Here is a 25,474-nt window from a genome sequence, read left to right on the forward strand (position 1 = left end):
GATCATGCACCTCTATTACTGTGCACCCATGCTATGCATTTGAGTGAACCTAACTTGCCTAACTCCATGCTCCCATCCAGTGACTGACTAAGCATTACCTTGTACTCATACTGTGCTGTGTGATCTGGTTTTCTTGTATTCCTGTATTGTCATATTGCTGTTTGTCACCCCTAAATATTGTCTGTAACCTAAATTAATGTCCAGCGCTGCGTAATATGTTGGCGCTTTATAAATACAACAAATAAATAAATAAATAAATAAATAATAAGCTGGCGGTAGACAGGCGGTAGGCACGGAAGCTGCCGAGTTGATACATTTCTCCGTGTTCCGCTCTGCTGCAGCTGCCTGGGAGGTCTGTGTGTCTCCATTAATTTACATTGATATCGCCACATCAGAGGGAGCGGAACTTCCCGACCTCACACCGCTTGCGGTGATCTTTATGAATGAACATTTTGCTACATTTGTACCGATAATCACCGCACAAGGCGGTGATTTATCACTCTGCTCGGTAGTGTCATTTTTCCATGCGGAAAGAGGCTTTATGAATGCTGACTTTGCCGAGTGGTCGGTAAAGTCAGCTGTTTTAAGCATTTCCGCATGCGGAAATGCTTTATGAATGATAGCCATTGAGTTGTCACTATCCCATGTTGGGAACACTTACTACTGGAACTTTTTTACGTTTTTGCTGATCATTCTTGAGTATATATGCATATTTAAAAATGAATAAAGCCATAAGTAGACTTTTACGCGATGAGGAGTCTTCATTTTTATTATATACAGCTGGTGATGAACTTGAGTCTCTGAAGGACCGGACGGGAGGTGCCAGAGAGGCTGTGGGGTGGCCAATACCCCAAACGCGACAGCGGGCCCTGAAGACCGCACCATGCGGTGAGTCCCCAACTGACGGGGGGATGTTGTATTACCTGTTGATTGTTTTACACCAGAAGAAACACAAGCACAAACAGAAGTGCAGCTATTATCTTCTATTTATGTCTATGAGTGGTACACACACTGAATAGCAGCGCTCCACACCTGTTACATAATATAGGACTCTGTAGTGTGTATGTGGTGCTTGTACATGGACTTTTTCACAAAATCTTAACTGACTCACAATACAATTTCCTTGAGAATTGAGAAGTCCTCTATATGAGCGCAGTGTTCCAAGTGTGATTTCATTCTATATAATGTTTGTTTGTTGTTGTTTACTATAAACCAACAATTTTTGGTGTTTTTTTAGAGGAGGTAAGTCCACCACTACTTCCTCTTTTTAAACAGCTTTTTAACGTTTTTATACTACGTTGGCGCCACTGTTATACATTCTAGTATATTGTCTAGTCCATCCTTGTTGGAGGGGGTGTTGCCCCATCTTTCCGATCTGCAGAGAGCGACTTCTTAACCTGAGTTTGGTCAGGTCTAATCTCCCCACCTGCCATTGCAGTGGTTGCCTTTGTGGTAACCCTGGTTTGTGAGTATTACTTCTTCGTGATTACCTATAATTTGGTATCAAGACTTACTACACTATATTAGGCTCTCAGTGTCCTCTTCTTTGTTTTGTAATTTACTGTAAGTGGATGCTATACATGGAAGAGGGGGCTGCACATGGAATGGTAGGGGCTGCAGTACATGGATGATACACATGGAAGAGGGAGCAGCACATGGAATGGGAGGGGGCTGCTGTACTTGGATGTTACACATGGAAGAGGGAGCAGCACATTGAATGGGAGGGGGCTGCTGTACGTGGTTGTTACACATGGAAGAGGGGGCTGCAGTACATGGATGTTACACATGGAAGAGGAATCTGCACATGAATGGGGGGAGGGGCTGTACATAATGGTTGTTACACATAGAAGAGGGGGCTGCACATGGGATGGGAGGGGGCTGCTGTACATGGATGTTACCCACGTAAGAGGGGGCTGCACATGGAATGGGAGGGGCTGCTGTGCATGGATGTAACAAATGGAAAAGAGGGCTGCACAAGGATTGGGAGGGGCTGCTGTACATGGATGTTACACATGGAAGAGGGGGCTGCACATAGAATGGGTGGGGACTACTGTACATGGATGTTACATGTGGATTTTTTTTATAGTTTTTAAACATATAACTGTGGGACATCTAAAAAAACATTTTAAGAGGATAGAGCCAATCTCATCGGTTTATTTTAAACCCGAGGCGACATGTGACATGATGAAATAAACATGTGTATGTACAGTGCAAAACAAATTATATACATATGTTACATATAACATAACCTGGCTGTTTTAGGGCTGGTTCAGACGGACGTTTGGAGGCGTCGCGTTCATTGGCGTCGCGGTAGCAATGCATTCGGGCTTTCAGCAGCGTTTGCGTTGCGTTCGGATGCGGTCGCGTTTTTTCTTCCCCTAGGGGGACATTACCCGTCGCGGTTAACCGCCCCTGGAAGCAACATGTAGCTTCCAGGGGCTCCTTGAACGCCAGTGAAAATCGAGGCCCGAACGCCGCGTTCGTGTAAACGCGCGTGAAAGCTTGGTACAAACGCTCCCATTCACGCTGGCAGTAAACGCTCCACAAGCGTCCGTCTGAACCAGCCCTTTTTTTGCTGCCTGAAAGAGTCAATTTCTAATCATGGAAGTGACAGCTTCTGTCTTGTCGGTAGCTTGTCAATATAGTAAACATCACCAGTAGGCAAATTACAACCATAAAAATTTTCCTGGCAGAATACAACTTCTGAGGGCAGGAAGGGCCAGTTTAAGCAACAATGGGGGCCCAGGGCAAAATAAACCTGGGGGGACCCCCAACAGATACCCCGGAGCAAAAATTGGCATTAAGGGACCTTTTTTGCAGCTGGTATAGTCAGGGTTTGAAGCCCCAATCGGTCGGAGCTCCACATTCTGGCTATCCCAGCCTGCATGGGGGACAAGGGGTTAAAAAGTTTCAGGAGGGTGGACCCCACATAATTAAAAAAAAAAAAATTCCCACACTCTAAACATAAAAAAAAAAATTGGGAAAATAGGGAAAAAAATGCCAGGGATCTTCATATAGCCATATTGCAGCTGTATAGCGATCCCTGGTCGAAGCGCTGCGGCTGCATATGGACCCCCTGGAGACCCCGTCAGGAAATTTATTACTGTTTCTTTTGATACATGTAAAATTACACTACCGTTAGGTTTGCTACTAAAAGTGACATTTACCGCATTTAAAAGTATACTTTAAAATCGATTTTTTTCCCTCTTATTCCCAATGATCTCCTTAACATATCCTGCAAATTTAGGGTTTCTAGAATGTAAGGTGGATTTGCTATTAACCATTAAAGTCGGCTGGTTTTCAAATGTGTATTTTTTTTTTCTTTGAAACTTAAAAATAGATTTTCTCAAAAACTATAAGGTCGATTTGAAATTTTTTTTTCCTCTTGTAGTCATTGGGGGCCCCTACAAGCTCTGGGGACCTGGGGCAGCTGGCTCCTTTGCCTCTATGGTAGCGCCAGCCCTGAGGGCAGGGAGAGATAAAATAACTCTGGGCCACTTATTAGGCTGCCACTGATTAGAGAAACATTCAACCTACTTTGCAAATGTTTAAATGTAAAAAAAAAAAACCTGGGATACTTAAAAAAAAAGTAATTTTTAGAAGTAGGAAGATTGCAGGCATGGTCATGGCCTGGTACAGGTTACTGTGTGACAAGTCTGGCCTCATAGAACCTCGGACGCATTACACGATATTTACGAAGTGCTGGCGGATGCAGAAGAGATCCCCTCTGTCTAACGCCTTTTCACATCCGTGGATTGCATAAGCCGTTGCTCCAGGCCTCCAGGCGACCGCGAGGTGACCCCGTGTATTGCGTTTAGGGTCGTTGCCTAATGTGTCTGCTGTTTGGATGGACATCCTGACATTCTCTTATCAATCAGCTGTGTTTGTCCAACTGGGAACTCATTCACAAAGGGGCTGGTGGCCAGCGCAGGCCTCTGATTGGTGTACAGGGGCCTGGAGAGAAGCGTTGGCCAAATCTCTCCACGTGGCTCCTGTGTAAACGTGTGTGTGACATCATGGAATCTCTGACAGCAGGGCCTATGAGGCTCATCACAAACAGGAAATAACAGAAAGAAAAGAGGGCGGCGTATTCGTTATGCAATGATTGGGACGCTTTACATGATGGCTGCGCAAGATCAGAACTGTGCACAGTGCAGCCCCTTCAAACACTCTCTGCGGAATTATTTCACGGAAAAGTCTTTTTTTTTTTTCTGTAAGAGAAATGAAATAACACAAGCAGATACTTTGTGAGGCTTTGTGTAACTTACAGGAAAAGTTCACTACGGCCAATCTTTCACTACGGCCAAAATCTGAAGGGGGGCAAAGGAAAATTTCACGTACATTTTCACATTTTTGCGTAATTTCGTGCCGACTAGCGGTGAATAGCAAAGTCCCCATACATGCTATTGTCACTATCATTGCTAGATATGTTGTGGAGAACAGTGGGTGGGAACCCCAAAAAAGAATTTTTCAAAAAGTTTTTAGAAAATCGATTTTTACGAATGCAAAAAAATATATTTTTTTAAAGGGAACCTTAACTGTGTTTAAAAAAAAAAAAAGATTCACTTACCTGGGGCTTCCCCCCCAAGCCCCTGCAGCCGTCCTGTGCCCCCGCCGGTCCTCAACTATCCTCCAGTCCCCCGCCGTGGGTTAGTTTCGTTTTCGGCCGACTGAGAGTCCCTCAGGCGCAGTAAGAGAAACCTCGTACTGCGCAGGAAGCGCTTGGCGATGGGATCCTGTACAAGGGTGACCAGGGGCCGACTCTTAGTCGCCGAAAATGAAACTAACCCGCAACGGAGGACCAGAGGATAGTTGATCATTGCGATCGCAAAAGCACTGCTTGGAGCATTTCAGGAACAATTGCGTAGCAATTGGAAAATCTCCCCAAATAATCACTGAAAATTGGGGTGGCTAAGCGATACCAATTGCGATTTTTAAACGATTTTTGGTGTGAAAAGGCCCTTAAGTTGGCCATGCAAGACACCTTCAAATCGATAATGTTCTTTTTTTTTCAATAAAAATTATGGACTTTATAAGGAATAAAAAAGGCTTGTTTTTTTTTTTGCTTGTTTGTTTGATTTACGTTTGTTTTATACTGTATCTGATCAGATGTGTTCAAAAAATCAAATAGAAAAATATGAAAACGGAATGTTTTATTCAATCTCTTTTTTTAGGAATTTTTGGAAAAATCCATTATAAGTATATGATTGCTTAAAGGGAACCTGGGGTGAGAGGAATATGGAGGCTGACATGTCTATTTCCTTTTAAAGAATGTACATTGCCTGGCTGTCCTGCTGATCCTCTGCCTCTAATACTTTAAAGTGAACCCGAGTTGAGAGTTTTATGGAGGCTGCCATATATAGTTCCTTTTTAAACAATACCAGTTGCCTGGCTGACCTGCTGATCTTCTGCCTTTAATACTTTCAGCCATAGACCCTGAACAAGCATGCAGCAGATCAGGTGTTTCTATACAAATGATGCTGAGGGTTCTGGTTCTCCAGGCCATAATGGGGTACCTTGTTGAGAGATATTGTGAGTCCTATAGGCAAAGATGTCCCCCCATTTGTGCCCTATGGACAGAGGAGGTTTGTGTTCGAAGGAAGAACACAAGTGGAATTTTCCGCCAGCCTGTTGGCGGAGGTGACAATGCGTCTCTTGTTGACATAGCGTGTAGCATTCACATTACATTATAGCCACAGCTGCCACCAGGGATTATTGCATCATTGTTGTACAGGATCAAGCCTTGTACACTGCAAGTATGCAGAATGCCAGAGAGATTCACATCGCAGAACTCGTCCACGCGTCGCTACAGGCCAACCCATTACATCCCCTCGTGCAGGAATTTTCCCGTACAATACTGGAGGGCCTGGAGGTTCATCCTCAAATCCAGATCTCCATTGTTTTCATTGAAGTCTTCTGGCAGTTTCCAGAGGTGTTGTATTGGTGCCCAGTAGTAGAAGAGGCATTGAGCTGTAATAGGGAGACAGGTCCACTTTACAGAGACCACCAGACTATGGAGACCAACACTGGTCAGCCAGTTATTTAGGGGTTGGAGTTATGTGAAGGATCTAGGACTCCGCCTGGATTTCTTGCATCAAGCTGCTAATTTATGGTGCAGATATCACAGGAAAAAGCCTGACATTTTGGTCATTAGACCTTCCTCAAGTAAAAAAAAAAAGTCAAGTCAGAAATGTTGAAATGTTGTGCTTCATGCTGTGATATTTGCACCATAAATTAACAGCTTTCTGCAAGAAATCAGGAGTCGTCCCAGATCTTTGCATGCTTCATTCGACTGTGGCTAGGGATGAGTGCTAAGTTGGAAATGACACAGTCCCCCGTTCTGATTTTCACATCAGAATTCGGCTGTTCCGAGTAAAATCACAAAAATCGGAAATTACACTGGGCACTGCGTTCTTTTCTGCTGACACAAAAAATGGCTTTAGAAACAAGAATTGTCAGCAAACAAGGCATTAACACAATGGCTAGAAAAGTGAAAAGTGGCTTTTAAACAATAATTTTTGGCCCATAGTGATGTCAACAAAATGGCCGCAAGTGATTTCCTGGTCCCGGAAGGCCACACTAAAGGGACAGAACAAGCAGTTTTTCACATGAATGGCATCCCCTGCCCTTGTCCCCTGGACCCCCCTATCCATGTGGAAAACCGCTCATTCTGCCACTCAAACATGGCCTCCTGGGACCGGGGATTCCCCAGCAGCCATCTTGTTGCTGTCACTGTTTGCTGAAAATTCTTGTTTCAGAAGCCAATTTTTACTTTCTTAGCCATTGTGTTAAAGCCGTGTTTGCTGAAAATCCTTGTTTCAGAATCCAAATTTCACAGTGTTAACGCCATGTTTGCTGACAATTCTTGTTTTCGAAGCCAATTTTTGCATCAGCAGAACTATTGACTGCATTGACTAAGTTTTTTTGCCAGATAGATGGCCCGATAGATAATTTACGACAGGTCAGATCTGATTTTTGATCATTTTTCTGATCAATTTGTATAGAAGTGATCAGAAAATTGATCCGAAAAATGATCGAAATCAGATCGGATCTGTCGGAAATTATCTATAGAGCCATCAATCTGTCAAAAAAACGTGTGTATTTCCAGCATCAGAATGGAAGATGAGTGTAGGTGTTCAGGTGAGGAAGGAAAATAATAATTTGGGTTCATGTCAGGCACAGAATAGGGAATGAGTTTGTTTGTCCAGTAAGATGGTGCATGGGGGATGGGTATGGGGGTCCAGGTCAGGATGGTGGATGAGTGTGGAGGTCAGGTTTGGCGGGATAGGGTCAGGATTGTAGATAAGTATCGAGAGAGCAGAAGATCACTTGATATCTTTTTTTCCCCATAAACTTATCACTTTAGGTCAAAATGTATCCTACTGTCTCCCCATTATGTTATTGGGAAAGTCAAGGAATAAGCGCGATGCCCATTTGTTTTGGGAAAGCAGCAAAATTACGCCACTCTTAAATCATGTCAAATACATGCTGAAAAATATCTGCATTAAAAAAATAGGGTCCGATCCAATTCACTTTTTCTCCAAGTTTTCTCCTAGGTACCGTATATACTCGCATATAAGCCGACCCGCATATAAGCCGACCCCCCAACTTTTCCCTGAAAAACCAGGGGAAAATGATTGACCCCCATATAAGCCGGGGGTAGGAAATGCTGGCCGCCTTATTCCCCGAGTGTGTCTTAGTATAGCTAGTAAAGTGTCCAGTATGGGTAGGTAGTGCCCCAGTATAGCTAGTATAGTGCCCAGTATAGCTAGAATAGTGCTCAGTATAGCTAGTATAGTGCTCAGTATAGCTAGTAAAGTGCCCCAGTTTAGCTAGTATACTGCCCAGTACAGCTAGTATAGTGCTTAGTATAGCTAGTAAAGTGCCCCAGTTTAGCTAGTATAGTGCTCAGTATAGTGCTCAGTATAGCTAGTATAGTGCTCAGTATAGCTAGTATAGTGCCCCAGTTTAGCTAGTATAGTGCTCAGTATAGCTAGTATAGTGCTCAGTATAGTGCCCCAGTTTAGCTAGTATAGTGCTCAGTATAGCTAGTATAGTGCTCAGTATAGCTAGTAAAGTGCCCCAGTATAGCTAGTATAGTGCTCAGTATAGCTAGTATAGTGCCCCAGTATAGCTAGTATAGTGCTCAGTATAGCTAGTATAGTGCCCCAGTTTAGCTAGTATAGTGCCCCAGTTTAGCTAGTATAGTGCCCCAGTTTAGCTAGTATAGTGCTCAGTATAGCTAGTATAGTGCCCCAGTTTAGCTAGTATAGTGCCTCAGTTTAGCTAGTATAGTGCCCCAGTTTAGCTAGTATAGCGCTCAGTATAGCTAGTATAGTGCCCCAGTTTAGCTAGTATAGTGCCCCAGTTTAGCTAGTATAGTGCTCAGTATAGCTAGTATAGTGCCCCAGTTTAGCTAGTATAGTGCCTCAGTTTAGCTAGTATAGTGCCCCAGTTTAGCTAGTATAGCGCTCAGTATAGCTAGTATAGCGCCCCAGTTTAGCTAGTATAGCGCTCAGTAAAGCTAGTTACGTGCCCCAGTTTAGCCAGTCCCCGCTCCCCATGGCCGCCGCCGCTATTACCTGGCTGCATCTTCTATTTCAATCTCCGTTCTTGTAAACATTCAGAGCAGCGCGCCCGGCGCTGCTACTGTGACGAGCGGCGAGCCAGGAAAGAGCGGTTCCCATAGTAACAGGACGCTCTTTCCTGCCTCGTCACAGTAGCAGCGCCGGGCGCGCTGCTCTGAATGTTTACAAGAACGGAGATTGAAATAGAAGATGCAGCCAGGTAATAGCGGCGGAGGCGGCCATGGGGGGAGCGGGGGACCCGCGGACCGGCAGAGGGGGGGACCCGCGGACCACCATGACTCGCATACAAGCCGAACCCCCAACTTTTGGCCCCCTTTTTGGGGGTCAAAAATTCGGCTTGTATGCGAGTATATACGGTAATATTTTCACATCTTTTCAATAAAATGCCTTTAAAAGGACCCTGAGCAGGTGATAAAATTATAATTTACACTTACCTGGGGCTTCCTCCAACCCACCGTAGGCCGTAAGGTCCCCTGGGGTCCTCCTGGCTCTTTCCCTGGTCCCGGTCCTGGCTCCGGTTACGCATGCGCGGTCTTCTAAGATTGAACCGCGCATGAGCAGGACTCTCTCTAAATTTTGTTTTTATCACCTGCTCAAGGTCGCTTTAAAGCCACCAGCAAGCAAGAAAATACTTTTGACAGTCACTAGAAAGTGTGAGGGACAGCACTCAAACGATGTAAGGGACAAAAGCATGCAGCGGATTCACTCGTGTACCACCTGGGTTTGTGTTATGTAGAAAGAACAGAAGCGCCAGCAGGATAAAAACAGGTATTAAAATGTTTAAAAGTGCTTTGGAGGCAGCGGTGGACTTACCTCCTGTAAGCAGACACTATAAACTGTCAGTTCAAATCTAAATACGTTTTATTGGCATTCTCCAAGGGGGTCGCACCGCGTTTCACAGGTAAACCTGCTTCCTCAGGCAATATAACATAGGAGCATACAACAGTAAAAGGTCCGGGTAACACCTGGCGTCTCACTGAGGCGCCAGGTGTTACCCGGACCTTTAAACGTTTTAATACCTGATTTTATCCTGCTGGCGCCTCTGTTCTTTCTACATAATATTAATTATCCACCCTTGGTGGAGGGGGATACCCCTTTTTTCCTGTCTACAGAGAGCGACTTCTTATTCCTGAGTGGGGACAGGATAATCTCCTCACCTGCCTATACAGTGGTTGCCTGGAGGTAACCCTGTCTTGTGAGTATATATATTGTACTCTTTACATATATCCATTTTTGCAGTACTTACTACACTATATTGGGCTATCGGTTTCCCTCTTCTGTACACCTGGGTTTGTGATCCAATTTATCCAAAGGAATCCAGCACAGTTCTTTCACACAGTTGTTTTATTTGATTGTCATAGATGTACACATAAAAGCTGCATAGTAGCTACGGTCCACCAGCCAGTTTGTGGCATGAACAAGAACCGTGGAGGTTTGAAACGGTGGACCGTAGCCACTATGCAGCTTTTATGTGTATACCTATGACGATCAAATAAAGCAACTTTGTGAAATACTTTTGACAGTACCTACTTTTTGGTTCTTTTTCAATTGCTGAAAAGCAATATTTAACCAGGAGATGAAAAATTATCTCCTTGGAAAAAACTTAGGAAAAAAAGTTTTGGCATTACTGTCTGTCCACAGCCAAAGTATACCTAAAAACTTCCGGAAATTATATTGACTTTTATTATTAACTGCACTATGGTCCATAGCTTGTAACTGGTAATCTTTGATTATATCCCACCCCTTTACGAGTGAAGGATGGTTATGTTAGTTGAAAAAGTATTTTATATGCTGGATAATCCATCTATTCCAAGAATCTCTGGATTACTGGTATAATTATCGATTTTCTAAATGTCACATATAATTCTTAATCAGGCTTAGTACAACCAGTTCTTTGGTATGTATTAAGCAGGTGGTTTCTCTTTAGCAGGGTCTGACGGCTTCTGCACTGGACTAAATGTCTTCTGAATTCTGTATGTGGTTGTGTTTCCCTGATATACAGTGCTGGAACCATCTTGTACTGTAGTTCCTTTCTGTTCCTTTAGCTCCTTGGCCAGAATTTTATTTGTAACTTTCCCCTGGCCATGAGCTATGAGGGATGTTTTCCTTGACATCCTCTATTCTGGTCTACAGTTCCAGGATCACTTTGCACCCTGGAGGCAGCAATGGTGTCTAAACAAAGGTCTTTGTATTGAAAGACAACAGAAGAAGCAAACTTTGGTATATCTTGGTGACACACCCACTGTTATGCCAGGCATTGTCTAATGGGTGCAGACGTAGACTGCATTGGTCCTGCCGTGTATCACTTCATTTTGTTATGATGGGAATTTTCCACTCAATTTTACGTGATACCAGAGCATTTATTCATGAGAACGTTGCTCAATTCTAAAGGTCAGTCAGCTGAAGGAAAATATTCTTTCTGTTTTGCTAGTCCTTGGCTCATTCTGTGGTCTTTATGCTGTATCTGTGTCTACTTACTGAAGACCTCAGTTTTCTGTATCTTCTCTCTGGAGTCTAAACCCCACCTACTGAAAAAAGCATGACCTGTGAGGATATAGAAGGACCTCATCCACTTAACCTCCTTAGCAGTAATCCCGAGTCAGGCTCGGGGTGGAAATCCGCAGCTCAGAGCGGTAATCTCGTGCCTGAGTGAGTTATATGCAAAAGCTGCTTCAGATCTCTCTGTGGTACAGTTTTTTTTTTTTTGTTTTAGGGTCTAAAAGCTTGTGCAAAAATTGCACAGCTTTTAGACAATAAATCTGGAAATAATCATAATGCAGGGAGGTTAAAGAAGAACTCGGTGAAATATAAATAGACAGGGAATTCAACAGAATCGACATTTTAATGTGAACCTTTTAAAAAGTGAATGTTCTTCAAACACTATGAGTTGGTAATCCTTGAAAATGGTTAGCGCCAGTTCAAAGGTCGGTTTATGCAGCTAGAATCCTATACTTCTAAAAGAGTCTTTATGTTTCACACATAAGTGTTGGAAATTAGACCACAATTGGAGATAAATGTTGATGGAAGTGCATGTTGGGGTTCAGAGTGGTTATGGAGATGAGTGATGAGATTCAGATCAGAATGAGGGATATGCATTGGGATTGACAGCTATTAAAGTGAGTCTGAAACCAGATTAAAAAAACAAAAACAAAAAACAGATACTCGACTAAGGAGAGGGAAGGGTCCTATAGAGTCTTCCCGCTCCTCTCCTGGTTCCGTCATTCCTGAGCTGGATCCACCATTAGCAGTCTCCGACGGGCCACTCCGTACTGCGCATTAGAGGGCGCACTTTCTCACACACACGTGCATGTGCAGTGCAAACTGTCTGTCTTTTAAATCTGGCTTCAGACTGCCTCTAAGGAGATACCTGTTAGGGTTCTGGAAAGGAAAATAGTCGCTGGGGTATTGCAAAGGATTGGAGGTAAGTGTTGGGGTTCAGGTTAATGTGGCAAATGAGTGTCATGACTAAGGATGAAGGAATACATAGTATCAGCAAAAAATCCCAGAAGAAGGGGATTAAAATAACCAATCACAATAAAGAAGCTAGAAAATGTACTAAAAAAATCCCCTAATTGCAAATGCCATGGATTGGATGGCTTCACAAAAATTATTACTCCTGTTTTGGGGAATCAAAATGGACAAAAATATTAGAGGCCCAAATCCCTTGTACCTTTTGCACTGCTATAAATAAAGTATGGTGCAAAAGAAAAAGAAAATTGCTTTACACTTTAGTTTTCCAAAACCCAAATACAATACATTTTTCCTATGACAGCCAATAATACCAAATTAGATATAAATATACAAATATACATGTTGAATCTCCCTATTAAAATATTTTTTGGTGCGTCAAAGTGAAGAAACATATTTTTTTCAAAATTTTGCTTAGTTTTTATGCATTTATTTAATTTTGTAACGTATGGGAATGTTTAACATTAGAAAAAAAAAAGCCTTATCCACCCTGAAATAAACACTACCATGATTGTGTATGTTGGACAAAGTACAGATGAACCATAAGCTGTGAACTCTCCCAAAGGCAAAACAAAAGCTCCGGTACTGAGACCTGCTTTCACTAGCGGAAGCAAATTTGTTAAAATACAAAAAAATGTTTTATCAATTCTTCTAGTCTGTTTTACTATCTTATTTTGAACTCTTCCTTTTTTGTTCTTGACATGGTGGTAGCGGACAGTACTCCACCCAAAAAAAGCACCATAAAATACCCAGGTCCAGGTGCTGGAATCTGATGAGCTGAACAAGTGTCCTTACGTTATCATTGTCACTTTGGTTATGCCAGTGGCTCTTAAAGTTCTACGGTCCATAGTTAATTTCAAATCAAGTCATCAAGGCTGAGGGCCAACTATAGCCAATTCTACTCCGGTAACGATCTCTAATCCAAACATAACTTTGATGAAAAGTATGAATATTTTTTGAATAGTAAATTTCAACATATTTTTTTTACCAGGGGTTATGATAAAGGAAACCAGAGATAAATGCTTTGGCACAAAATAAACATATCCCAGATAGATTTTACAAAATAAATACTACACCTGGTATTTTCACCGCTCTGGTGTGCCGGGTGTTTTTTTTTTTTTTTTTTACTAAAACTCCATGCAAGACACAGTTCATCAGAAAAGCATATTATTTAGTGGACTGCGTGCAAAATGAAATCACCATTTCTAAAAAGCTTTTATGAATAACAAATAAGATAAAGAAACATGTTTTTCAATATACCCCTACATTAGCAGACAGTCCCATCTCATCACAGCTCTCTGTGATGCTGCAGTAAACAGAACAGGAAAGCAGAGCCAGAAGGGGGCAGGCTTGGGCTTGAAAAGACATCAGAGAAGACAGACTCAGCTATAATGTTTCCTGAGCAAAGTCAGACTGAATGCTCAGTCAGGGATTTTATCAGACCTGATAACAAACAGCCTGAGCAGTGAAGGATGAAACAGAGAGAAGGGTAGGTGTTTTCTCTAATGTTCCCACTGATATATATGGTAAATACATGAGGGTGCTTCGTCTCTGGTTCACTTTAAGTTTTGTTTTTTGAAAAGGGTTCATGATGAATACTATGGTTGGATACAACAGAAACGTGTCGGTGTCCTATATAATCCATGAGATCTCAAGTGACTCGTATTTGGTGTCACTTTAAGTGGCTGATTCAAGGGCTTTTGCATCTTTCAACCGTAGTGGACCATGCCCCATGATTTTAATCATTTCTTCATCCATAGAATGACCTTTTATATTGGTTCACCAGTGGCAGACATCCCTTATCTTCACCAGAAGGGTTGTGCAAATGTTTAAGATCAATGCCAACCAGGCCATACCAAACAGAATACATATTGCCACCATGTTCCTGTACCAGCCTTGGCACTGCTTGTCTGTACCCATTCTGAGAAGAATTAAGAGTAAAACCATACAACCCATGGCTTGGATCCACCTGCAAATGTCTATGGACCATGGGTGGCGTCCACAACTAAAATTTGTGAATCTCTGGGCTTTGTAATGCACAAGGTCCTGTCAGTCAGGTGACTTGGGTTTGGTATCATTTGAAGTGAAAGACTCATAGTCCTCTACCTCTTTCTGCTTTGATGGAACATCCTCGTTCTGAGTGATCCTAATGAGTTCCTGATCCACGGAGTCTTGCCTATTGGTGCAGCAGAAGCAGGCTTCTTTGGTGTTCTCAAGGAGGGTAATGCAAAGGTTTATAATCAATGCCAACCAGGCCATACCAAATAAAATCCACAGTGCCACCATATTCTTGTACCAGCCTGGGTACTTTGTGTCTGGAATCCTTCCTGTGGAGAATCAAGAGAAAAGAGCTTTTTGAAAACAAGAAAGTAACTAGAAACCGGTATTTACGTAACATCACTTTCATTCACCATTTCATGATCTCAAAGTGGGAGTGAGCTGTGCCTGTTCCCATTCTCCTCACTCCTCCTTTTGGCTTGTTTGCTTGTTTACACAACTCTATCCACTGAGCTAATGATATGTAAACATACGCTGACTGATTATGACTAAAGGTAGCCATACACCTGCCGATTTTGCACAGATCGATGCATCGATCGATCTTAATTTTTTTCCCAAAATGGCGGAATCTGTCTGAAAGGAATCGATTAGGTGACTATTTTTTTTTTCGATTCATTTCCGATCGATCGCGTTGACTATCGAAATTAGCCATCGGTTTCTTCATAATGCATTAGATTCATGTTCGATCGAGTATGCAAAAGCTGAGGGGAGTTGCTAAACGGGTGGGGTTAATTACAGGGGCGTTTGTAGTTTAGGAATTTCTTTTGTTGTATTGTTCTATTGTATTCCTTGTGCCTTGTGGTTTTCAGTTTGCTTCCAGTGTTTTTACAGAAAGGAGCCTCTACTCTCTACAAACGCTAAGCGCAACGGCGTCAGTTTGCTAGTGCATACTGCTTTGCAAATGAGGCCCAATGTTATGAGTACTACTTGTGTGCAGTGCAGGACAGCTGTTTAGGCAGTGGTTCACATTTTCTCTGACAACAGAAACACAGACACTCCACAAGCTAGCACAGCTCTGCACTGAAAAATCCCCTACGGCCGCTCCCATCTCCTCCCCTCAGCACATCCACGTCCCTCTGGCCATGTCAATCAAGGAATGATCCTAATCTGGGAACACCCCCCGCTATCGAACGCTCGTACACTGATCGATCAAAAAGTAAAAAAACAACAATTGGTGACCTACAGATCGATTCAAATTTCCCGCACGATACGATCGACTGATTGACCCTTATCAGTTTGGAATCGATCGAAAAGACCAGTATAAGGCAACCGATTTTGTACCGATTCGATTAGTATATCGGATCGATCAGTCGAATCGAGCACAGAATCGGCTAGTGTATGGCTAGCTTAAAGGTGGCCATACATCAGGCGTCTTGGCAGTTGATCATCCATCTAATTATTATAATTGAATTAGATAAAAATCAGCACCACCAAGAGCAAGCCTGATCGATGATGTGACCAATTTCGGGCCGAAATCGGTCGCATGTATCGATCGGGCATGCCGCAAGATATCGGGCTGACGAGCTCGGTCAGGCAGACAGAGCTCTCTCTAATCAGAGAGAGGTTCGTTTCTTGGTCGAATCTGCCCATCATCGTTAGATGTATGGCCACCTTAAGGAGATTAGGAGAATTGTTTGAACAAGAGATAACACACAGAGGTGAGCGTAGCAGTTCTTTGTCATAACTCGAAGGCTATAATAAGCTAATGGAATTCACCCCAAACACAGAAAAAGCAATACAGTTTTATGTTTGTGGTTGGAAATACACTTTAAATTGACAAGGCTTGACCATCAGGGGTGCCTAAGCTTTTGACAGCAAAACCACATCCATCGTCTGCCTATCATTGGCTGACAGAGATGGTAACAGAAGGACACGCTGTTTCTACTTACCAATGATGTAGTCACCAAAGCCGATAGTGCTAAGGGTGATGAAGGCGAAGTAGAAGCCCTCCTCGTAGCTCCAGCCCTCCATTCTCTGGAAGAGGAGTGGGGGTAACAGGAAGAAGAAGAGGAGGCCGACAATCAGGGCGCAGGAGCTGGAGAATAACTTCACCGCTTTCTAAAAGACACAGACAGAGATCTTATTTAGTAGATCAAAGCGTAAACAATGTGGTGGACATTATTATCAAGGAACATCAATCAATTTATTTTTATGAAGTTTTGGATTCAGCGGGGAAGAACTGTGCTATCTGTTGGACTCTTGTTGATGTCTCATTGATATAACCTCTCCCCCTCCTTTTATCAGTGACAAGGGGGACCAGGAAAGGAAATAGGGGGGGGGGGGGTGTTCTAATGTGGAAAAATGTATCAGTAAATGTATGCCAGAGACTCCAATATTCATTCCCCTTCTGGACAGAGAAACGTTTGGGATACTACTGGCCTTTATAAGGTTGAAATTTGGGGAACATGACATTTCTTCATTTAGTGTGGTGTCCCCTCAGTCAGGAACAGTCTGGTGTGTGTACAAAGCTTTAGAGATTGGTGGTTTAAAGTGTACTCGAGGCGAACCTTCAATCAAAGAACGGATACTTACCGGTGCAGCACGGCCATGCTTGCACATGACAAGCACGGCCTGGTGAGTGGCTTTAGGGGCAAGAAGGACATGAGAAGCCTCTGGAGGATCCAGAGGTTTTCCTCTACTTAGCCAAGTATCTATTTTTGAAATGTTTTAGTTTAGTAGAGACCACTACAACAACCAGCCGATATGTCTATCAATGTCTTGACAGGTTTGAGATAAAGCTGAGTACACACGTTGGACCAGTATCCATCAGGATCGGGCTTGGTTTTATGGGAGCTCAGTTTTATGGGTGCCACTGCATAGTATGAGCGTCAAACAGAAGCAACCCTTGGCTACAGCCAAGCGATACATCTGTTTCTATGGAGAAGGGAAGAGGGATGACTGCATGGAGCACAATGGAGTGGCTTCAGACAGGCATGGTAAGGAGATAAACAATACACCTGGGGGTTGCTGTTGTTCAAAGCTCTAGCAATCTGTAGGGGACAGTTATACACATGCTGGATTGGGGCTGTCTTGGCCGATTTTAGTCTAACTTTGGTGCATACTTTGATGTAAAATCTGATTGGATGTTAGGAGTAACTGCTCTATGTGTGAGCCTTAGAGCAAATCTGAAGCTACACTGGAAAATAGCTCACTTATGTAGTGGGAAAGTTCTGGATCCCATAGAGCCTTACCAGTTCTCTCTGAGTACCCTCGGTCTGCCCCTGTCGTCTGTTGAAATTCCACACCTTCAGGACTCCTTGGAAGGCTTCTGAAGCACTCCCATCCCTAAGTGATTCCTAAGATGGGTGCATCCATACTGTGCATGCGCAGTATGGGCCACAAGTACTTCCGAAGCCTTTATAGTCATATTCAAAAAGTTGGTCAAATTGCAACTTGGGGGCACAGCGGTGGACTGAGGACATGGGGAGAGGACCAGGAAGGCTCTGTGGGATTCAAAGCCTTCCCTTTACATTGGTGAGTATCTCACCTTTTTTCAGCTTGCTTCAATATTTCTTTAAGCTCTACATACACTTGTAATTTAGGTCACCCAAAACAAGGGTTTGAGCTTTTGTGTGTCTGGCAACAGCTCATTAGAGATTGGCCATTTTAGAAGATAATGTCCAATCGCTTTTTCCCTGTACCACCACAGATGCTGGAAGCCCTCTGCACTGCTCTCCATTCAGCAGACGCATGTTTGTACAAAGAAGGCTGCCAGAATGATCAAAAATATCCATCCCCCATACCTCCCTTTCATACATCTTGGATCTTGTCCAGAGATCCTCCGCAACCTGCTCCTCCAACACTCTACGGAATGTTCACCTCGCACATCACTTGCTTACTCGCGAGGCTCCAGAATTTTTCCAGAGTAGCCCCTACTCTGTAGAACTCCCTCTCCTCATCAGGCTCGCTCCCACCTTCAACTCATTCAAGCAGGAATTATAGATCCATCTGCACACCGTTGCTTACCCACCATCTTCATAGCTCCAACCCCTTCCCATGGATGTAGACTACACCCTCCTTATGTGTCCCTCTCCCCCGCCCCTTACACTATAAGTCTCTGCTCCCCATGTGCTCCTCTCCCCCACCATATGGACAAAGTGACTCATCTGCTATATTTGTACAGGGTATAAAATGGAAAGAAACCGAGAGCCCAATATAGTGTAGTATGTATTGGAATAAGGTGGAAATAAATTGTAAGCAATTATATTTACAAACCAGGGTTACCGCACAGGCAGCCACTGTACAGGCAGGTGGGGAAGATAGCCCCGTCCCCAGTCCCCACTCAGGACTAAGATGTTGCTCTCTGTAGATAAGGAAATAAGGATATAAACACCCCTCCACCACGGGATGGACACTGGTATAGTAGACAGAACAGAGGCGCCAAAAGGATAAAATATGCTAAAAATGTTAAAATGTTAGGGAGGCAGTGGTGGACCCACCATCCCCAAACAGACACTAAAGCGGTCGGTATTCAGCACAAAAATGTATTCACAAACCTCGATTATAACTGGCAACGCGTTTCGCAGGTATATTCCTGCTTCCTCAGGCAATAACAGTTGGAGTATCACTCAGCAGAAGGTCTAGTGTACGCCTAGCACATCTGTGAAGAGGCACTAGGCGTACACTAGACCTTCTGCTGTGTGATACTCCAACTGTTCTTGCCTGAGGAAGCAGGCATATACCTGTGAAACGCGTTGCCTGTTATAATTGTGCTGAATACCGACAGCTTTAGTGTCTGTTTGGGGATGGTGGATCCACCACTGCCTCCCTAACATTTTTAGCATATTTTATCCCTTTGGCGCCTCTGTTCTCCTGTCTACTACATCTGCTATATTTATCCCTACATTGTAGCATCACTATTTTGTGTACCAACGCTCTAATGCCCTTGTGTTAAATTGTTTATTGTTGTAATGTCTCCCTATCTATTGTGCAGCCCTGTGTGATAAGTTAACCCTTTATAAATAAAGTTTAATTAAAAAAAATAGACTATAGTGTAGGTAAGGCTGCTAATTCACTCACCTTGTGTTGGATTTTGGTTCCCAGAAATGTTCCACATTTTTGAACCAGAAACAGCATCTTCTGACCAATACGATTCAGCAGAACCAGGTTCAGGGGAATGCCGAATAACGCGAAAAAGACACAGAAGATGCGACCTCCGGTGGTGGTAGGACTCAGATTTCCGTAACCTTCCAGGTAAATGAAGGAGAAAGCATAGCATTAAGTCATCTCCAAAATTGTTGAGGTCCTCAATAAAATTCATTTCATCAACATTGCGCTATGGGCTGAGCCGTCAGTAAATATTTTACAGACCACCCAGACTATTCACTATAACCTCCCGCCCCTTCAGGACACTAAAGGGAATAATTATCACTCATTTAATTGGTAAATAAACACAAACTTTGAACTACAGAGTTCTGAGCAGATTTTCAAATGTACTTAGATGGGACTTCACAAGTATCTCCACCCACAAGAAGTCGGCAGCCAGAGAAGTCGATTTTGTCACCATTTTTTTTTTTTTTACCAATATTGTTAACTGAGGAATATCTGTGCAATACTTTAGTCTGTTAATGATGCCCCTGGGGGCACAATGGCTGCATTTTTGTATGGGGCACACCATTGCTGCACTTGTTATATGAGGGATAGGATACGTACATGTGTTGTATGGGGAACATCATGGCTGAACTTGTTATATAGGAAATAATGGCTGTACAGTACAAGGGTTATTGCTACACTTGTTGCATGGATTACATTGGCCTCAATTCACTAAGCATTACCGTATTCGCTAATGCAGAAAACAGCAAATTTTACTGATCACCAGGGATGGTCTCAAATTCGAATTCGGGTGAATCCGGATAGTTGCTATCCGGATTTCACCCTATTAATGACAATCACCTGTGCGGGCTGGGCGGGGGGGGTTAATCTTACCTATCTGACGTCTTCTTCGGTCCATCCCTCGGTGCCACCCACGATGCGGTCCACGTGGCGGTCACGTGATTACAAACACTTCCTCCTTCCGGGTTGAAGGAGGAAGTGTTTGTACTCACGTGATGAGTGTGGACCGCATCGTGGGTGGCACCGAGGGAGGAACGGACCGAAGAAGACGTCAGATAGGCAAGATTTAACCCCCCCCCCCCCCCCCCCCCGCACAGGTGATTGTCATTAGTAGGGTGAAATCCGGATAGCAACTATCCGGATTCACCAGAATTCGATTTTGAGACCATCCCTGCTGATCCCCTTACCAAATGCCAATTCACAGACAGAAGGAAAACGTAGAGAAATGCACCCTGTATGTATTTAGAGAGTTTATCCAGTATAATTCCCCCTCATTTGTATCTAATCACAAGTTGTAATTTGATCTCTTATCTGTGTCACATGAGTGCCATGGCAGAGATGGCAGATAAGCTCATTTGAAAGCACAGGATGTTTACAATACGTCTGCTTCCATGAATCGGGAAGTAGACACACTGCAGATTTATTTTAAGATTTGCATCAGCTGTAATGTTGTGCATCTTTTAGAGCAGAGAGGACGTTCTGAGATCAGGTCCGCTTTAACTGTAGTAAAGCCTTTCTCTGTCTCTCACTGTTTCTTTGATGCATAAGTGCTTCAGAAAACAGGACTGTCTCTGATCCAAGTTGGGTCGGAGAGCTCAAAGAAGCTCTTTTGCATAGATAACAACTGAAGTTCCTTAACTCTGTAAGGGCTGGTGCACACCAAGAGCGGTTCTAAGCATTTTTAAAAACGCTTGCGATTTTAAAACCGCTGGGCTAACGTATTGTAATGGGATATGCACACCAGAGCGGTTTGTTTTTTCCCCAAATGCAAACTCGGGTCCTGCAGCGTTTTTGGGGATTTCTGAGCCGTTTCTGCCTCAATGTAAAGTATAGGAAAGTGGAAAATCGCTCTGAAATACACTAGATCAGAGCGGTTTGCCAGGCGTTTTTTGTTACAGAAGCTGTTCAGTTGCAGCTTTACTGTAACAAAATATAAACAGTGCTACTCCAAAACACTCCAAAAAATGCTAGGCATTTGTAGAAAATCGCTCCAAACACGTCTAGAATTGCTCTGAAAAAACGCTTCAAAACCGCTAGCGGTTTTTGGTGTGCATTGGTCCCAAAGCATGATTTATTTTTTTTTTGCTACAAATGTTCTGTTTCTTAGCTGTACTACACATACAATTCATGATCTCATAAGTTTATCTCCACTTCAGGTTTGCTTGCCTAGTCACATATTTTACTTTTTAGCCACCTTCCACCCCTCACTTAAAATGTACCTGAGATTAATCAAAAGTAAAAGTGCATACATAACTGGGGCATCCTCCAGCCCCATTCGGCCTGATCACTCACCCGCCATCCTCCGCCTCCTGGATCCTCTACAATCCTCACGGTAACTTTTGGACAATCGGGGCATGTCGCCGCAGTGCAGCCGCATGTGCTCCACCATGGCACTCCCGCAGCCAGGAGCGTTCTGCGCCTACGCAGCAGTACTCAGGATTACAGGGTTTTACATTTTAGGCGTGGGGGGTTAAAGTATGGCATGGGGGGTGGCTAAGGTTATCCGTTAGGGGGGAGGGGGTAAGAGTGTTATGTTCAACTGGGGGGGATGGTTAAAGTTAGATGTGGGGGGGGGGGGGGGGGTGGTTAAGTTAGGCATCTGTGGATGGAGCGTTCAGTGTGAGAATAGGATTAGTTATAGTAAAATATTGGTATTATTTACCGATATTTTACTATCGTAACTGCCAATTTAACAATGCAGAATATCTGTAAATTTACCCATATTCTAATTGGGCACCCAAATTTCCCAGCGCCTCTTTTTCATGCACAGGGCAGGGCCGGATTTACAATAAGGCACTGTAGGCACGTGCCTACAGGCGCCTAATGATGGAATGGGGGCTCACTCCCCTCCCTGACAGCCTCCCTGCCTGCTTCTCTATGCAGAGTCCTGAGCAGAGCATAATTGAGAGGTTACTCACCCAGGTCTCTGCATTCCACTTAGGAGATCTTCCTTCAGTCGGGGCAGTGGACACCACTAGAGGGTACCTCTGGCTATCTAATGCTAGGGAACACCTGTAACTACTTATGATGGGCAAGGGAAGTAAGGGAGAAGTGACAGCTGGGCCAGTCAGTATACTTGCGGTGCAGTTTGGTGGGGGTTTGAAGCTTCATGGAGGGCAAAGTGTAGGGCGCCAGGGACTATAGGCAGTGAAATGCCTCTCAAATTCTCACAACTGCTCACCCCTGCCTGGTGGTAACTGCTTGTTGCTGCCTAGTAACTGCCCACTGCTGCTTGGTAACTGATTGCTGAGCAAACAGCTCAACAGTCCGTGGAAAAGAGGCCTAAATAACACTGTTTTGCTGATGCAGTTTGCATTGCTCCCAACTGTCCCTCTTTCGGAGGGACAGTCCCTCTTTGGGAGCCCTGCCCCTCTTTCCTCCTCATTCGTCCCTCTTTCAGGACCTTGTCCCTCATATATATATATATATATATATATATATATATATATATATATATATATATATATATATATATATATATGTCTCTACTAAAAATGTGTTTGATTGACTCTAAACTTTATTCCCATCCTTTCAATTGATATATTACTAATTTTAAAATGTTAATATGAAGAAAAATGAACCAGGATAGAGAAGACCAGTGTTGTTTGAATTATAAAACAACATATTTTTCTTATGAAATCTTTATGGTATGCGTGACTAGGGGTGTGTCAGGGGCGTGATTAGGTGTGTGGCAGGGGCATGATTAGGAGTGTGGCTTAAGTGTCCCTCTTTCTCATCTCAAAAAGTTGGGAGGTATGAGTTTGGTCGAGGCTTGCTGGCCAAAGAGGTGCAGTGTATTGTCAGTTTGTCATGCTCATGCATAGAGTAGCATTCAGTGTCCTCCTCTTGAAGCCTTTAACACAGAAGGACTTCTCTTCTCTAAAAGTGAAGTGATCCATTGGCAAACTTTGTTACAGTAAGTAAAAGGGGTTTCACCATGAGCTTGCTGGCCAATCTCACTTGCTACAAGTTCCTCTCTGCTGCAGTTGTGGTAAATGCTGCCACCTACTGGGGTTTATACTAATTACACAAGCAGAAGTCTTGAAGTGTAGACAAAGCATCCTTAGGGCTGGTTCACACCTAGGGTGTTTTGCGGTTTTTAAGTGCTGGCGATTTAGAAAATCGCCCTGAAAGCGCTTGTGCAATGATTCCCTATGAGAGAGTTCACATGTGAGCGGTTAATTTCCGATCCATTCACCGAAGCGTTACCTGTACCACTTTTCTGAGCCTTTTTGCTCAATGGAAGGTATAGAGAAATCGCTAAGCACTTGTAAAAGCTCTTGGTATAGCAATTGTATTTATTATTTTCCTGGTCAAAGAGTTCACTTCCTGACTTGCGTCAGGAAGTCAAAAACAAATCGCTCCGCAAAAGCACTTTGAAAAGTGCTTTATACAAAATCACAGTGCGCAGCTAAGCACTGGGAAAAAAAAACAAAAATCAGCCTCCGTATCCCTCTCACTTCAGGTGTCCTTTAAGGCAACGCTTTATATCATGGGGGTGGGGGAGGTTTGTGGCCGTAACAACCACGCCTCACCTTAAAGAGAAACCATGACCAAGAATTGAACTTCATCCCAATCAGTAGCTGATACCCGCTTTTACATGAGAAATCTCTTCCTTTTCACAAACGGATCATCAAGGGGACTTTGTATGGCTGATTTCGTGGTGAAACCCCTCCCACAGAAAACTCTGAGGACCATGGTCCTGGCAGTTTCTTGTCTGTGAACCTTGTTGCATTGTGGGAAATAGCTGTTTACAGCTGTTTCCAACTGCTAAAAAAGCAAGCAGCAGCTACATCACCTGCCAGCAGTAAAAATGTCACCATGTGATAAATGTCAGAATGTAAATCAGGGATTTAAAAGATTTTACAATGGGCAAACACTGACTAAATCATTTATACATAATTATAGTAAAAATGTACTTCTTTAAGGCTTCTTGCACACCAAGACGTTGCATTAGGTGGCACGTTAAGGTCGCATAACGTGCACCTAACACAACGTATGGTGCTGCAAGAGCCGACGGTAGAGTGAGCCGCGTTAGGCAGCTCGAGTCCTATAATGTCTCCCAGAGTGGCGCTTATTGGCCAGCGGGACCACGTGATGCGGAGCGAGACACTCCGCATCACGTGGTCCCGCCGGCCAATCAGCGCCCGCCAGTGCAGTGAATATTAAGTAGCCATGTGCGCGGCTACTGTAGCTGGCTCTCCCTGCCTCCTCTCCGCCCCCCACTGCGCATGTGCAAACATTCTAACGCGGCTATAGCCGCTCCAACGCCGTAGCATGCTGCACTTTGCACAGAACGTGCAGCGTTACATGTAACGCAACGTGGGCTGTGTGAACAGCCCACTTGTGTTACATTGCTGTGCGTTGGGGGAGCGTTACAGGCGCACTAACGTGCGCCTGTAACGTCTTGGTGTGTAAGCAGCCTAAATCATCAAAAGGAGGGGTGGAGGTGTAAAGCCATGTCACCATCCAAAAATCACCATGGGAGCCATGGCCCGCTAGAACTTTGAAAGTCTGGTGAGTATAAAGCAGCAGTTTAGGAACTGGAGGTGATTTGCCCATCAGGCTCCGAATGTTATTTGTCAATAAGTCCCACTATTCGATTGCCTCATTGGGAGATTGTACCGTTAATGGGCACCCTATGTTTGGAGTAAAGTGTTAGTTTGTCAGATAGGCTTTCATTTCTAGCAGACCTGTCACTGACGGAAGCTGTATGTGGCTCCAGGCAGGAACACAGATCCACCAATGGCTGATGCCCAGATGTGGTCACATGACTCACCGATGGTGGTGATGGCGGTGACAGAGAAGAAGAAAGATCCGGAGAAGTCCCAGGTTTCCTGGCTGGTGTTGTTCCCCAACAAGGTGACGCCCTTCTTGTATGCGTCAATAATGCCCTGGAGGGAGCAGAAGATTGTTACTAACGTCATTGTAACAACACAATTATACACAGTGGTGTAGCTAAGGAGCTGTGGGCCCCGATGCAAGTTTTACATTGCCCCCCCCCCCCCCCCCTATGCACTCTATACATATGATTGATATGATGTACCAAAACCTACCAATGGCAACTACAGTGTCAGAGGTGCAAGAAGAGGATGGGGAACAGTTTGTTAATGATTACCACTATTCAAAGTTTCTATAGAAGTTATTATTATGAGCACAGGACCAATAGAAAGCTAATACTGCAGTTGAGGGAAGGCCCCTTGTGGCCCCTGTAGCCCAAGGGCCCCGATGTGGTCGCAACCTCTGCAACCCCTATTGCTACGCCCCTGATTATACACCAAACACAGAATGTAATTAGTATTTAAGGC

General features: G+C 43.8%; 1 protein-coding gene and 1 long non-coding RNA gene across 2 annotated transcripts in view; one reads left to right on the plus strand and one right to left on the minus strand.

Moving 5' to 3' along the window:
- The first annotated feature begins 785 nt into the window (after positions 1-785).
- Positions 786-25,474, plus strand: part of LOC137570957 (uncharacterized) — a 45,373-nt gene continuing 20,684 nt past the window's right edge. Inside the window, exons 1-2 of the long non-coding RNA XR_011031254.1 lie at positions 786-888; positions 19,158-19,307. This is a non-coding gene — a long non-coding RNA (uncharacterized lncRNA). The remainder of the gene's footprint in view (positions 889-19,157; positions 19,308-25,474) is intronic.
- The window catches only part of KCNK17 (potassium two pore domain channel subfamily K member 17), a 43,398-nt gene continuing 31,130 nt past the window's right edge, over positions 13,207-25,474 (minus strand). The window contains exons 2-5 of the mRNA XM_068279644.1: positions 24,946-25,060; positions 19,134-19,300; positions 16,004-16,172; positions 13,207-14,383 (exon numbers count right to left, since the gene is read on the minus strand). Of these exons, the coding sequence (XP_068135745.1) occupies positions 14,106-14,383; positions 16,004-16,172; positions 19,134-19,300; positions 24,946-25,060 (729 nt within the window). The 3' untranslated portion in view covers positions 13,207-14,105. The remainder of the gene's footprint in view (positions 14,384-16,003; positions 16,173-19,133; positions 19,301-24,945; positions 25,061-25,474) is intronic.

The sequence above is a fragment of the Hyperolius riggenbachi genome, chromosome 4 (genome assembly GCF_040937935.1).
Source record: "Hyperolius riggenbachi isolate aHypRig1 chromosome 4, aHypRig1.pri, whole genome shotgun sequence".
Taxonomy (NCBI): Eukaryota; Metazoa; Chordata; class Amphibia; order Anura; family Hyperoliidae; genus Hyperolius; species Hyperolius riggenbachi.